The 14,888-nt window shown below is 34.8% G+C and overlaps 6 protein-coding genes and 2 non-coding genes across 8 annotated transcripts; 5 read left to right on the forward strand and 3 right to left on the reverse strand.

The window, feature by feature from the left end:
* Window positions 1-205: 205 nt before the first annotated feature.
* On the reverse strand, window positions 206-277 carry KAFR0Ftrna15R. The gene has a single exon. It is a non-coding gene; the product is annotated as a tRNA-Arg (tRNA).
* A 1,970-nt stretch (window positions 278-2,247) lies between these two features.
* On the forward strand, window positions 2,248-2,319 carry KAFR0Ftrna8M. The gene has a single exon. It is a non-coding gene; the product is annotated as a tRNA-Met (tRNA).
* Window positions 2,320-2,789: 470 nt separating this feature from the next.
* Window positions 2,790-3,884, forward strand: POL32 (DNA polymerase delta subunit POL32; the record flags this gene model as incomplete). Its single annotated transcript, XM_003957811.1, has 1 exon — window positions 2,790-3,884. One exon carries the CDS (start codon window positions 2,790-2,792, stop codon window positions 3,882-3,884), a length of 1,095 nt encoding a protein of 364 aa, XP_003957860.1.
* A 299-nt stretch (window positions 3,885-4,183) lies between these two features.
* KAFR0F01300 (V-type proton ATPase proteolipid subunit) lies at window positions 4,184-4,666 on the forward strand (the record flags this gene model as incomplete). Its single annotated transcript, XM_003957812.1, has 1 exon — window positions 4,184-4,666. The coding sequence occupies one exon, from the start codon at window positions 4,184-4,186 to the stop codon at window positions 4,664-4,666; it is 483 nt and encodes a 160-aa protein (XP_003957861.1).
* A 134-nt stretch (window positions 4,667-4,800) lies between these two features.
* GEF1 (Gef1p) lies at window positions 4,801-7,086 on the reverse strand (the record flags this gene model as incomplete). Its single annotated transcript, XM_003957813.1, has 1 exon — window positions 4,801-7,086. The coding sequence occupies one exon, from the start codon at window positions 7,084-7,086 to the stop codon at window positions 4,801-4,803; it is 2,286 nt and encodes a 761-aa protein (XP_003957862.1).
* A 945-nt stretch (window positions 7,087-8,031) lies between these two features.
* On the forward strand, window positions 8,032-8,412 carry SNU13 (RNA binding protein SNU13; the record flags this gene model as incomplete). The annotated part of the gene is made up of 1 exon (XM_003957814.1): window positions 8,032-8,412. The coding sequence occupies one exon, from the start codon at window positions 8,032-8,034 to the stop codon at window positions 8,410-8,412; it is 381 nt and encodes a 126-aa protein (XP_003957863.1).
* A 117-nt stretch (window positions 8,413-8,529) lies between these two features.
* On the reverse strand, window positions 8,530-11,907 carry MLO127 (Mlo127p; the record flags this gene model as incomplete). The annotated part of the gene is made up of 1 exon (XM_003957815.1): window positions 8,530-11,907. One exon carries the CDS (start codon window positions 11,905-11,907, stop codon window positions 8,530-8,532), a length of 3,378 nt encoding a protein of 1,125 aa, XP_003957864.1.
* Window positions 11,908-12,311: 404 nt separating this feature from the next.
* On the forward strand, window positions 12,312-14,840 carry HUL4 (putative E3 ubiquitin-protein ligase HUL4; the record flags this gene model as incomplete). Its single annotated transcript, XM_003957816.1, has 1 exon — window positions 12,312-14,840. The coding sequence occupies one exon, from the start codon at window positions 12,312-12,314 to the stop codon at window positions 14,838-14,840; it is 2,529 nt and encodes an 842-aa protein (XP_003957865.1).
* Window positions 14,841-14,888: the final 48 nt, after the last annotated feature.

A 14,888-nucleotide genomic window follows, 5' to 3' on the forward strand; every position in this document is an offset into this window, starting at 1 on the left:
TGTAATTGAGGACTACATGTTTTTATACATTCTATAATGATCAGGATCATTGTATGTAATATAGTGTCTACTAAAAAAATTATTAAAATATAAAATATCATCATAATGATATAGAAAGACAATACTCAAAGTCAAAAAATATATTAACTACTGTGATCCAAAAAGTGACATAATTTTCGAAATCTTGGGCAAAAAAGAAATTAAGCACTCACGCTGGGGGTCGAACCCAGAATCTTCTGATTAGAAGTCAGACGCGTTGCCATTACGCCACGCGAGCTTAGTTTCTTGATATTCTCAAGGTAAAATTCATATGGAATGATATCTAACTAATCTGTTTTCCACGTGATCATTATATCAAGAATAACTATTATTTACCATCCTAGTAATATATTTTTTTATTATACAAGCCAATTTGAATTGCCTCTAAAATATCACAGTGGTGTAAGGAATTATTCAGAAGCTTAACGGTTTCAGCCACAGTTAAAGTTAATCAAGTAGGGATGTTGTTTTACTAAACAAACACCGTTTGGCTGATTAAACTCTTTTTGCTGGAAACGATGTCATACTGATGGTTCATTGTTTTGGTAATTAGAACGACGTAATAATGAGGTCTTACGTCAACTACCGATAGATTTGATAGAAACATTACATGATTCTAAGGTTTAATTCTTGAAGATGTTAGAAGAAAATTATCATTACAAATTAAAAGGTGTTGCAAAAAGTACAAGCGTTTAGATAAAGCCAAAGGCGGACCAAACTTTGTTTTACTGTGTATTATTATATGTTATAGCTTATTTTATATGTGGCCAGCACGTTGTTTAGTATTATTGACAGAAGTATGTTTATATGATATATATATAGAAGGACAATTTTGAATAGTTACGCATCAAATTAGTAGATCTGTAACAAAATAATAAATTCTGAAAAATTTCCTAATATGGCGGTGTTGTTGAATTTCAAACGCATAAACATTAAGCATTTCCACAGCAGAAATATTTTGGCTATTAACTCTGGCTTTACTTTATATATATTATTTCATTTGTTTTGATTTTTATCACATTTTGCAAACACAGCTTTTCAAACAACTAGAAAATATGTTAAATCAAGGTAAATCGCCAGCTGATAATCATTCTATTTCTGTTCAAATTCACTGATTTATGAAAGTATATCATTCACTTGACCAATTTGGACAGAAATGACAGGTAACAAGGACATTCTATTACGTAAAAGAAAGTCTAAACTTCCTTCACGTCACTTTTCTGATCTTTAGGGTTTGCTGACCGATGATATTGTAGCGAAAAGTGAGATTCAAAACTTAGTCATAATAGACCAACGAGATAAACTTTGAAATAAGTATTAAACTACGTAGTAAGAAAACAACGTTAGGGACTATCCTCAAAACTTTGCGTAGATATCTGTATTCAAGTTTTCAACAATAATCATTTTATTAACGTTAACTCTTGGTTTAATTTCAAAAATTTTACCAAATGTGTCTCATCCGAACAAAATTTTAAATTCGGGACTGTATAATTAGAGACCCGTCTTTTGTACAAAAAGAAGATCAGAGGATGATCCCTTGGTATTATTTCCGTTCATTGTATTCATTTTTGTTTAAGGTCAGTCATGTTAGTAAAGTAATTCTTATTAATCTGTGGCTATACCAAACAATGCACTGGTTATATATAAGATATATGACGTAAAGGAAGATCAGAGGATGCCTCTTGTATATTATTATCGTTAATATTGTTCATGTTGTGGATGTCAGCCAAATAATTAAAATAATTCTTATTAATCAGTGTTTTTACCAAATAATGCACTGGTTTTCTATACAATAAAATATACAATAAATAATATACATTGTGGCACACTTTGATCAAATTCAGTGTTCACTTGAGTATACATACCTTTTCCAACACATTTTGATTTATGCCACTTATCATGTTCTAGATTTATGAATCAATACGTTGTCATAATTATCGTACCACAATTATTGCATGATAATATGTATTCGTGTTTATCACGCCATAATTATTTCGTGTCAACACACGGTCGTGTTTATTACACCATAATTATTGTTCATATCCCCTATAACATTCTAAATTTGTCATTCTATCCATCAAAACATTGAAATGTCAGTATCTTGCCATTTCCAGCAGCACCATGTAGCATTTCCAGCGGTGATTTCTAGTAGTAAAATCTTGCAGTTGAATATAGTACATCCATTTACTTCAAATTCTCGCGAATTTGAGCGCCGTGGCGCAGTGGAAGCGCGCAGGGCTCATAACCCTGATGTCCTCTGATCGAAACAGAGCGGCGCTAATTTTCTTTTTTACCCACTAATTCCAATTTTTTATAATGGCCTAAATTTTGGTATTGGTGATCATTTTTTAATAAAGTTTATAAGTTATGGCAAGTCACTTTAGTCTTGAATATATTTTTATTTGTGGCATGGATTCTATTCTGAAAATACACATCATCCGACAAAGACTTCGCTAAAATAAAGATCTAGCTTGAACAGTTACACATACAGCTTATTAAAACGTCTATGTAACATTAAAAAATCGTGCTATGAACCTGACTTAAGCTAGTACTTGGATAATGCCATTGTTGCCTTCTGAAATAAATATTAAATAAATCTCATTATATAAAGAATGTCAAAGATACGCGTTTGCCATAATCGACATACGCGTTCTGTGAAGAAAGTAAAGATTAGAAAAGTCTGACAAATATCAAATCATAATTTATTAAAACATTTACAATAGGTAATATCGTGCTAAAATACTATGCAAATGGACGAGGAAAAGGTGATAGAATATATCAATGAACGCTTGTTTACTGAGGTGAAGCCCGTATTATTCACAGACTTAATATCGTATTTTAATTGCGGGCCATCAGCAGCAAAGAGGCACCTGTATACGTATTACAAGAAGACCACAACTGCAAAATTCAATTGTGTTTTAATGGTTTGCTATAATGATGATACTATTAAAATGCTCCATGATATCAATGATATTGGGGACCAGGAGGCTGTAACGGATTGCTTCATTTATGCCCTCAACCCAATGGAACAATTTAACCCAGCAATGACCTCTTCTTACAAATACGATCAACTAATAATAAGGAATCCTAATAAGGTAGTTACTAGTGATACTGAGATGAAGAGAGCTAAGACATTAGAAGAAAAGACTACTGGAAAACCTGTGAAACCTAGTGTGAGAGCGAAAACGGTACCTGAAGTCAAGGAAGAACCAAAACAAGAAGCTAAGAAGCCAAACAAGAAAGAAATGGGGTTGAGGTCGACTGCAATTCTAGCTAAAATGAGGAAAGAAAGAGAAGAAAAGGAAGCAGCAAGACAAGCTGAATTACGTAGAAGAAAATTGAAGGCCGAAGAAAGGGTAAACAGTGATCCTAAGAGAAAGGCTCAGATGGAGGAGTTGAACCAATTGTTTGTCAATGATGAAGATGATGATGAACTTCTTGATTCAGACACAAACAATAACAACAACAATAGTGTTGAGGCTCCACCCGTAAAGGAGGCCGTCGAACCTACTAAGCAAAATGAGCTAGAAGATTTACTGGACACTACAGTTGATGATTCCTTAATGGATCTTCCCGATTCTGTACCTGCTACTTCCCCTGAAACAAACGGTACTTTGCAAGAAAAACCATCCGAAGATTCTGAACCTTCTGTGACCACTTACGTCGACAAAGATGGCTATACCGTGACTAAGTTGAATAATACTCCAGCACAAGTCAAGAGTAGTACTCCTCAAAAGAGAGGACGACCAACTGCGTCATCACGCTCTTCAGGCCCTGCCCCAAAGAAAACCGCTGCCAAAAAGAAGCAAGGTTCTATCGAGAGTTTTTTCAAGAGGTCAAAATAAAATAAATCGGCAAAATGCATACATAAACACTTCACATAATTTGCTTTCAATCTGTACATAATCAATATTTACATACTAGATGGTGAAATATATACTCTTATCGTCATCAAAAATAATAATGTTACCCAACCGTAAATTTTTAAATTAAAAAAAAATATTTTCAACTAAGCACACCGGGTTGATAATAATAAAATATGTATAATCACCAAAAGTTAAAATTCTTAGAAGTCTATCAAGTCTAGCTTTTAAATCTCAATTTCAGTTTAGCACTTACGCATATTATAAAAAAATAACGAATTATGAGTGATTTATGTCCAGTTTATGCTCCATTCTTTGGTGCCATGGGTTGCGCAGCAGCTATCATTTTCACATCCTTTGGTGCTGCTTACGGTACTGCCAAGTCTGGTGTTGGTATTTGTGCCACTTGTGTATTGAGACCTGATTTATTATTCAAGAATATTGTTCCAGTTATTATGGCTGGTATCATAGCCATTTATGGTTTAGTTGTTTCAGTCTTAATTGTTTACTCTCTAGGGCAAAAACAAGCATTATACACTGGTTTTATCCAATTAGGCGCTGGCCTTTCAGTTGGTCTCAGTGGGGCTGCTGCAGGCTTTGCAATTGGTATCGTTGGTGATGCTGGTGTCAGAGGTACTTCTCAACAGCCAAGACTATTCGTCGGTATGATTTTAATTTTAATTTTTGCTGAAGTTTTGGGTTTATATGGTTTGATTGTCGCCTTACTATTAAACTCCAGAGCTACACAAGATGTCATTTGTTAAGAAACACAAAGAATATTCAAAATAGTGATGAAGTCTACCGGTTGACTCGCTTTTTTGTTTGTTTTTGTATATATTTGTATAAATGAAATTATATTTACACAAATGAAATGTATATAGCCCAGTATTAAAATGCATTATGCGAATAGTTTAGTGAGATATTCTAAATATGACCATACTTTCTCATTTAGTTTTTCATTGTATTCGTATCTTGGTCCATAAATCTCCCTAGCTTTAATACGCTCGAATTTTATGATGTCTTTACTGGTTATTAAGCCCTGTAAAAAGCCGTCTTTCTCTATTATTATAGTTTTACATCCCATTCTTTGAAACGTGCAAAATAAAGTGGAAGCAGATGTATCTATCTTGGCAGTTACAGGGGAAATTATAGTGATTCCCGATAGATCTATTTCATCGTCACTATTATAATATTCTTTCTTTGAAAAGTGAACAATTGTTCTACGACTGTCCGTAGTAGGTAAACTTTGAGCCGTTAACCTCTTGACCAGACGGTGTTTTAGGATATAACCAATGCATCTTTTCTCAGGCTCGTTTTCGTCACCATCTTTTATAATAGGGAAGCCACTGACATCCTTTCCGGAGACATTATATACAAGGTCTTCAAGTTCTGAAAAATACATGGTTTCTCTCAAAGTAATCATATTAGTTTCCATGATTTCTTCAGCAGTATGCTTATCCATGAAATCATCATATTTGTCTTCAGCCCTGTCCAAATAAGGAAATCCATTCACAAGAATCATTTGATCTGCGATACCATCAACATGATTTGAATTTAGAAGAACTCTAGTGATTGCTACAACAATCATAGTAGGAATAATATAAATGAATGCACCGGTTAGTTCTAGCATAATAACAACAACTGTCAATGTTAAATTAGTTATCCCTGTCAACGTTGCTGCTGCACCTAAAAAGGCATAGGCTCCTGGGGTGATAACGCCAGGACCACAAATAAAGCGTTCCACCAAAAGACTGATAGCACGGCCAAAAGTTGCACCGATTGCCATGGAAGGAACAAAAATACCAGCAGGAATCATGGCCCCATATGATATAATTACTAATAACATTCTAATGACGGTTGCAAAGGACAGTGATGAGAAAACTCTTAAGAAGCTGATCACGTGTGTATTTTCATCTAGCAAACAAAGTCTATGTTGGAATGAAGATGAATTGTCATTTGTGGTGCACTCATGGAAAAGAATGCCCATACTCTCCGTCATATCCAACCTTAAAAATTCGTTGAAGTAAGAAATTAATGCTGTCATGACAGTCAATACAAGGACTTCTTGAATAGGCCAGGATGACAAGTATTTTTTACGGAAATGCACATAACTAATGTTCCATTTACTTACGAATTGACCGTAGAATCCACCAAAAATTCCCAATAAAATGAATACAGGAATTTCCAAGACTTTCCAATTTTTGTCGTAAGTGACGTTAAACAGAATAATTTTACCGTTTCTAAATGGATTTATGCATTTTAAAGTGGTGACTGCAATAAGAGCAACGTAATATGATTTCCATAACATAGATCCATTGAAAGAATTTGAGGAAGATATTTCCTCCAGACCGAAAAGTACACCTCCAATTGGTGCACCAAAGGCAACAGCTACACCAGCACCACTTGCAGCCGTCAAATATTCAAACTGTGACGAATATGTCAATTCTCCCTTCAACAGCCATTTTGTTACGATATAGCCGCAACATGTGGCATAATGAACGGATGGACCTTCTTTACCAACTGCCAAACCGGATGCTATAGTTAAGGGAAGTGCTATACTCTTAACTATGAGAGTAGGCGAATTCAAAAATTCAGGCAAGTGTTCAAAACCTGAGACCCATGTTTTAATTTCGGAGATACCTGATCCCGTTGCCATTGGTGCAACGAATTTAACCAATAACGTACTAATTGATGTAAATATTATCGATAAGGAGAAGAACATGAAAAATGGCAGGATATGCCCATTCCAATTTACCCATAGACCTTCGTCTAGACATTGAAGTTCATCTCTTTTGTCGAACAATAAGCTTCTCTTATCTAAGGATTCAGGAATATTTGCGCAGCAAAACGATTTGTTCAGTAGCCAATTTCTAGCACAATATCCTGTTTTCCAATTAACTAAAGTTTCAGTAAAGATTTGTATAAAACCTGCAATACAACCTATCAGTATTGCCACGCTTGTAAGGGTTATGAAAGTCCTGCTTCTTTCCCATATCGTACTATAAAACTGAAATTTACTGGTCAAAAAAGACCTTCCATCTTCTTCAAACAGTACCACTGGACTATCTTCCTCTGATAATCTGTCAATTGTTGTGAATTTAGAGAAGTTTTTGATTTCCGGTATTACTTCAGTAGCAAATTTGCTGCTGTTAATATCTTGAGGTGACGAAGATCGTTCGGACATGACTTTTCGAATTTCTAGGTTGACTTTCTCAGAGGTAGAACTTGGAGGATTAGATAGAACTGTGTATGAAGCAGCAATTGCTAAGTACCCGAGCCTTAATGTGTTAATTACGCGACTTCCCTCTTTAGAACTACGTCTTGGCTAATGGCAATTAAACTTCTATAATTTACATTTTCTAAATGCTTCGCGAGGTCAGCTGACCTTCCATGTTGTCATTATGTCAAATCAACTGTTTATATTGTAAAGAAAGCCACGCAACTAGAAATGGAAAGGAGAGATTGTACTTCTGCCATTAGGGTTATGTTCAATCAGGGGCATCGAAAATTTTGAATAAAATTTTTGACTGAACTCTTTTGGTAATAGCGTGGTCTTGGGCGCTCAGTGACTAAGCAGAAAATACATATAAATATATAAAATGAAGCGTCGGCATGCACACATTAAAGATACACCCAACCAACTCATTTACGTTCTAGATCAGTTTAAAAGTGAAACTCAATTCATTACCTCCACTACAACCGACTAGCGTAATGACGTCGTGCATTTTTTGATAGCATTTCTCTCCAGACTTTGAGCAAAAGTTAGCCAAGTGCTGCATATGGCCATCCACTTGGAATTGTAATCATATTAGGCCCAAAATGCCCAATTCAGTATGAAACAGGGCGTGCCCAGTATAATCGTCACATCCGGTGGATCAAGCCCTAACATGGTCTCGTTAGGGTTTGACGCAGGTGATCATCTATTACGATTCAATCCTAAAAAATTTTCAGAAAAAAAGAAAAGGTCACCGAAATCTGAAAATTTTATAGCTCATCGAGTTTTTTTAAATTACATCGAAGCTTTACACTCATTCATTTCATTCGTGAAAGAACACCATTCAAGCGAGCTATACTTATCCTGTGCAAGGAACTTGAATAATAATTGAATTTCAAACTACAGAACAATAGAATGTCTGCCCCAAACCCAAAAGCTTTCCCATTAGCTGATGCTGCTTTAACCCAACAAATCTTAGATGTTGTCCAACAAGCTACCAACTTGAGACAATTAAAGAAGGGTGCTAATGAGGCTACCAAGACTTTAAACCGTGGTATCTCTGAATTCATCATCATGGCTGCTGACTGTGAACCAATCGAAATTTTATTACATTTACCATTATTATGTGAAGATAAGAACGTTCCATACGTCTTCGTCCCATCTAGAGCTGCTCTAGGCAGAGCTTGTGGTGTTTCTAGACCAGTCATTGCTGCTTCCATCACCACCAATGACGCTTCTGCTATCAAAAACCAAATCTACGCCGTCAAGGATAAGATTGAAACTTTATTAATTTAAGAAATGTTTTCATTTTGATGGTTGGTTTTTTAAATGAATATATAATTTATCTATATATATTTTGTATTCTAAGAATAAGTCTCCAGTGACTGTGTTTAACATTCTTTTACAGTATTTTTATCTTGAAGATGCCTTTAGACATCTGATGTTTAATATCCTGTTGTCAAGAAGTAAATTATCTTCCTCATCTTCAAAATCACTTTCATCTTCATCTTTTGCTCCAATAAGGTTAAGTTGCATTCCATGATCTCGAATAATCGCTTCGTCAATAGATTGCTTAGAAAGTTCAATGCTAGCTTCACTGATCGAATATATACCACCATTGGTCGTGGTAACAAGAAACATCACATCATTATATGATCCTTCAAATACGTTTTTCTTTGGAAATATTCCTTCTCCTATACCAGTTTGCACAGATACTATACTGGTTATTGGGAAAGGCAGATAAAACTCCACCATAGAAAAGTCTTCTCCATTGCATGTACTATAAAATCTCAACTTGTTTTCACCAAGACATAAGGCAAAAGATGTTAATCTAGCATTTGTAAATACTGAAAACAACGAAATTACGAATTCACTCGATGCATCGAGAGCAACAGCATGCTTCTTCGAACCAATCACTGAATCTAATCGAATTTTATAAGGGAATTCGAAATCATTATTCGGAGAACACTTAGATACTTCTAATTGACAGTCAACTAACCCTTTAAGCAAATCTGCTGCAAGGATTCTCTCTCTGTGCAAAGTTGTAGATCTCAGTTTCTTTCTCCTTGATGTGTTTTCTTGTGCCATTGGTAAGTTTATAAAATCTGTAATAAAGCCATTTTCTAAGAGACTATTAGAAACTGCTGACATCCTAAATTTATTCTCTTTGGCAATATATTCAAGGCAGAAAACTTGAAAGCACTCACCAGTTACAATGAATAGATTGTCATAGTAGTTACGAATACTTGTTATAGAATAGCCTGTGTGTATACCACTTTGAAAATCAATTGTCCCTTTGTCATCATCAATGGTAAATAGTAATAAATTATCAAAATTTTCATTTTCTGCTGTTTCGAAATCTAAACTCACTAAAAAACAACTAGAATATGCTAATCTCTTAGCAAAAGACATCTGATGTTCTTCCAAATACGAAAAATATTTCTGTGGTCTGAATGGAATAGTAACCATATCATTTACTGTGGCTTGAGGATATTCTTCTGAAATAGTGAATTTATCAACGTATTTTTTATGAAGATTATACAAGCAAATGCCACTATCCCTAACATCTTTATTATCACCTTTATTATCACCTTTGTTGTTATCTTCTAAGCTCACAAAGGTACATATAACGTATCTGCTTGAGGAAGCCATCTCTACAATTTTATTTATTAGAACATCAGTGTTCGTTCGAGAGACGTGGCTCAAAATAATATCGATATTTTCATGCAATGTTAATTTATAGATACAGTTGTCAGTATCAACCATTACTAAATAGTCGACACTATTTCCAAAGGTAATGGTCTTCAGTTTGAGTGGGATATCAACTCTGAAAAGTTTGTAAGTCTCGGCTGTACTAGGTTTTACTATAATGAAAGAATCAGTACTATAAATCAATAAGCCATCAGTATTTGGAATTGGCGCAATTTTCGTTACTTTTGCGTTACATTTGAAAGTACTTATTAGCTTTCCCTGAGGACAATCAAGTATGTACAACGTACCATATATGTCGCCCAACAATATGTGGCAATGTTCATTAGTGCTGTGGATGAAAATGGAGGAGGGAGTTTCAAAATCATCACCAAAGTTGCGTTCCAAAAGTAGTTTTGAATGATCCTTTAGCACCAGAAGTTTGCTATCAATAATGAATGCCGTTAAATTGTTACCATTTTTCAAGAGAAGAGAAGTAATTAAAGTCAGGTTATAAGTATGATTTTTCGAGCTTCGCACGGTATATATGTCGTTTGAATTGCTCCATTTAATTTCTCCTTGTTTCGTGATCCAGCAGTAGTTTCCGACGCTGTCATTCAAAATAGTAGTAACGCTTTCAATATTAGAGTCTATTATCCGTCTATTACTGATGTCAATGAACTTCACGTCTTTCCCGTTGTCAATATATTTACAGTCATTAAATAGTCCAATGTCGGGCCCTCTCCACCATGTATGTTTTTTTGTTAACCAAACATCAGTAACTTCACCCTCTGCCTTGCTTAAAACCTCTATGTCGCAGATGCTCTTGCAATCCACATGATCTTGTTCGAGAAAATACTTACCATCCTTTGACATCCCACTAGATATGTATCTTTGGGCACTATAACCGATAAGGTTTGAGTAAATATAAGTATTTTTCTCGAACATAATCTCGTCATAGAAACGTGAATGATTTAAGGATGCAAATATTAGTTTATCAGAAATTAAGGCTAAAAACATAGTATTGTGTACTAGAGGCATATAAAGAGTTATTTCTTTATCGAAAAGAAAATCTTTAATTAGAGAGCTCTCACGATATCTAAACTTTCTAAACTTTATAGAGTAATTTTCCTCGTCTTCTTCTAATTTATCTAAAATGATTTCAATAGCAGTACCATTATTCGCTATTACTTTAAAAACAAAAGAATTGAAGCTCTCCTCAAATATTACTAAAGGCTGAATTGAAACTCCAGTTGATAGATTATGGCTTGCTGACATCCAGCCTCTCGTTACATGTGGATTTACAACGCTTTCCCCTTCGATGAAGCTTTCAAACCCGCTGGGCATAGAGAAGAACAGTGTTTTCGATGGGGAAAAGATGACAGTTCCAATATTGGGTATAAGTTTTGAAGCTATGCTATTTTCATGCATATTTATGTTAGAAATACTCTCTAGCTCTATTAATGGAACCAAAGCCTCCCATTGTACCTTTCTCTTTCCGTACTCCCTCTTGTAAGAAAGTAAGCTAAAAAAATATTGCTGCTTATCAGGTTCTTTGAGTACAATTGATAGAGTTTCCATTTCCTCGTTAGTGTAGACATCAAAGTTAGAGCATAAATCCAGACTTATTATATCATACGAAAATTGTCGCACACATATTGGATTCTGAGAAGCCGTTGAGAACTTAAAGTATGATTTGCTGGTTTGAAACTGAACTGAAAATAGGGCGTTCCTAGTCAGATTGATGTATAATCTTTTGTATTTTTCGTCAAAGCGAAACAGCACATTGTGCAGCCTATCAATTTTGAAACCTGTCTCTAGTCTGTCTACAACAGATGTCTCTGAGTTTAAAATCTCCAAACACCCATTGTCTTTCAACAAAATAAAATATTCTTTTGTTGATAAGGGTTCTATGTACAGAGCTGCTGCCACGGTGTACCCCAGGGTTCTTACATTATTCAAAAAGTTCAAATTATATCCTTTCGATATTTCAAATCGCTCGATACTCTCAGTTTTGACCAAAAATAATATGCTTTCAACATTGAAACTGGCGACAACACAGCTTGCATCTTTCAGACTGTTAAGGATGAGTTTATCCGACATTTTAACTGGGTGAATCTTCTTTCTTGCTAATATTACTTCCCTTAACAATTGTAGCCCAACACAATCTTGGAATGAAAGCCTGTAATTTTGGACTTAAGTGCATAGGTTCTCGTCTATAAAGGTAGCTTTGCTGCCATAATCTGTCAAGAATTTGACGAGAATGAGCCTCTCAATATTTTTTTTATTTTTAGATTTGATATTGAAAATTTCCGAGCTGTCGCATTAAAGTACTCCTATAAAATATATTTTTGTTCCTGGATCTTTTTGTGATTTCAACCAATAATTCAGTTTTTTGAATTTTATTAGTCAAGGCTATCAGCAATGGTACATCTGGCATATTGATGCATTTTTATAAACAGCAGTTTTGAACTTTCTGCCTGATTTTGTTCTGAAATATACTTTTAATGGTGGCTATATTTCGCCGTGGAAAAAGGCAAGATAGAGACACCAACAAAGTAGAGATAATCTCCAAACCATCACTATCAAAGAAATCTGAAGACCCGGTATTTCAAGCAAGGAAAACTCTAGACTTTGAAAAGAAGTTTAAATGTCTTTGCTGCAATAGGTATCTCAAAGTGTCTGAAAAATTACCGAAATTCAAATGTGGAGTCTGTCATTCTACATTAATGACTCAGAATGGTGAAAGTGTACTGTCAAATGAAAAAAATTTTAAAAGCAATGGTAGTTTGATATGTTCTCTCTCGGAATTGAGAAAAATTGTCAATAAGTGCTACTCAAATCTCAAAAATAGTCCCGATACTGAAAAGAGTTCAGTTTTTGATCCAGTCAGTCGATACTTGGCGGAGATCTTCCATGATGCTGCTACTCTGGAAGAGTCCTTTAAGCCAAAGGATAATCATACACTACTTGATTATACTGAGGTGTCGCAATTTTTTAATCTTTTACTTTCTCTACCCACGAGGAAACCTTATTATAGAATGTTATGTGCCGCCAATGATCTTTTGAAAAATCCAGGAATTGCTCTTATAAAGTTCAAATGGATTCTAATATTGTGGGAAGTACCTTCGATCAGGGAATGTTTGATATCAAAGCCGAATTATGGATTTGGCTCCAAAGAAATTCGCGCTGTGTCATATGAACTGATTAAAAGATCCATAGGCTACTTAGCAAACGTGGCAGGTTCTCCAAATTACAGGTCCTACATTTACCATCTTAAAGGTATTCCAGTTGAGAAATTTTTCAATCAAGTTGAAACAATTAATTTGTACATAACATATCAAATGACAAAAATAATACATCGAGAAGAAAAGAATAACCTACAGCTATCAGTAGGGAAAGACATCTACCCAAATACATATATATTAGAGGACGAAATGTGGTCTTCAAGCATAGATCTGTTCAAATCCAACACTGGTGATAAAAATACAGCCCTCAAATCTTCGGAGTTTTTTTTCAAACCTTTTCAGTATGAAAGTGATTGGCATATTGTTTCTGCATGTAAGCTAATGGCAATATATTATTTAGTTAACAATAAAAGGGAAGGCAGCAAGCATCCTTCACCTCATAAAAGTAAATTAACTTCCTCAATGTTTTATAATACTATGCTAGATTTCATAGATTATAAACAAGACTTTTTTAATTGGAAAGCTCCAGAGATGTCAAATCAGATTTTACAAATTATAAATGATCAAAATACGAAGAAAAAATTCACATTTTGTGCATACCCATTCCTTTTATCATTGGGACTAAAAATATCAGTAATGCAATATAACATAAAACAGATTATGGAATATAACGCAGAAAAGGCATTTTTGACATCACTGGATAAAAAGAAAGCGATGGATGTTTATTGTCGAATTAAAGTTCGAAGGAGTCACATAGCTCAGGATTCTCTGAGATGCATTCAGTCACGTCAAGCAGACCTATTAAAGTCACTTAGAGTCGAGTTTGTTAATGAAGAGGGAATTGATGCTGGTGGTCTCAAGAAGGAATGGTTCCTCCTACTTACTAAGACTCTTTTCAGCCCGATACATGGCTTATTTCAGTACATTAGCGAAAGTAGATTTTGCTGGTTTTCAATTTTCCCAATCTCAGAAGAACCGAATGGACTACTTACGAATGAGAAGTTGTACTATCTTTTCGGGGTCGTATTAGGTTTGGCTATATTTAATGGTATTATACTGGATTTGCAATTCCCCTCAGCGTTCTACAAGAAAATATGTAATGAACCCTTGAATTTTTCAGATTATTACCAAATATATCCTGAAACTGCTCAAAATCTGAAAAAGATGCTTGACTATCAAGATGATAACTTTTGTGAAGTTTTTGGCCTCACATTTGAGACAACTGTTGAGAGTATGGCAAGTGCTACTCAGAGAAATGATTCTCTCTCAAATCCTGGTTTCGTTACAGTCAGCTTATCTCGAAACGGTTCGTCGAAATATGTTACTCAGGCTAACAAACACAACTTTGTTGATTTATGGGTGGACTACTATATGAATAAATCAATCAAAAAGCAGTTTGGCCAATTCATGACTGGTTTCAAACAAGTTTTTGCCAGTTGTAGTTCTATTCAATTGTTTAATTCAGAGGAACTAGAACGACTTCTTTGTGGGGACAAAGAGCAAAATAAATATGATTTCACATTATTACGTTCGGTCACGAAGTATGCAGGTGGGTTTCAAGATGATTCGACCGTGGTTATATGGTTTTGGGAAGTTATAGACCAATGGACTAAAGTATTACAAAGGAAGGTTTTGCAATTCGTGACCGGATCTGATAGAATACCTGCTACAGGGATATCAGCATTACCATTCAAAATTACAAAATGTAGTTCAAGACAAAATGAAGAGCTGCCTGTTGCACACACTTGTTTTAACGAAATTTGTTTATGGGATTATTGTTCAAAAGAGGTTCTTGAAAGAAAGTTACTTTTAGCCATAAATGAGTCGCAGGAATTTGCCTTACGCTAAAAGAGCTTATCATATAGTCCTACTTATTAGATATTTATACTTGGAATA

Source organism: Kazachstania africana, chromosome 6 (genome assembly GCF_000304475.1).
Source record: "Kazachstania africana CBS 2517 chromosome 6, complete genome".
Lineage (NCBI taxonomy): Eukaryota > Fungi > Ascomycota > Saccharomycetes > Saccharomycetales > Saccharomycetaceae > Kazachstania > Kazachstania africana.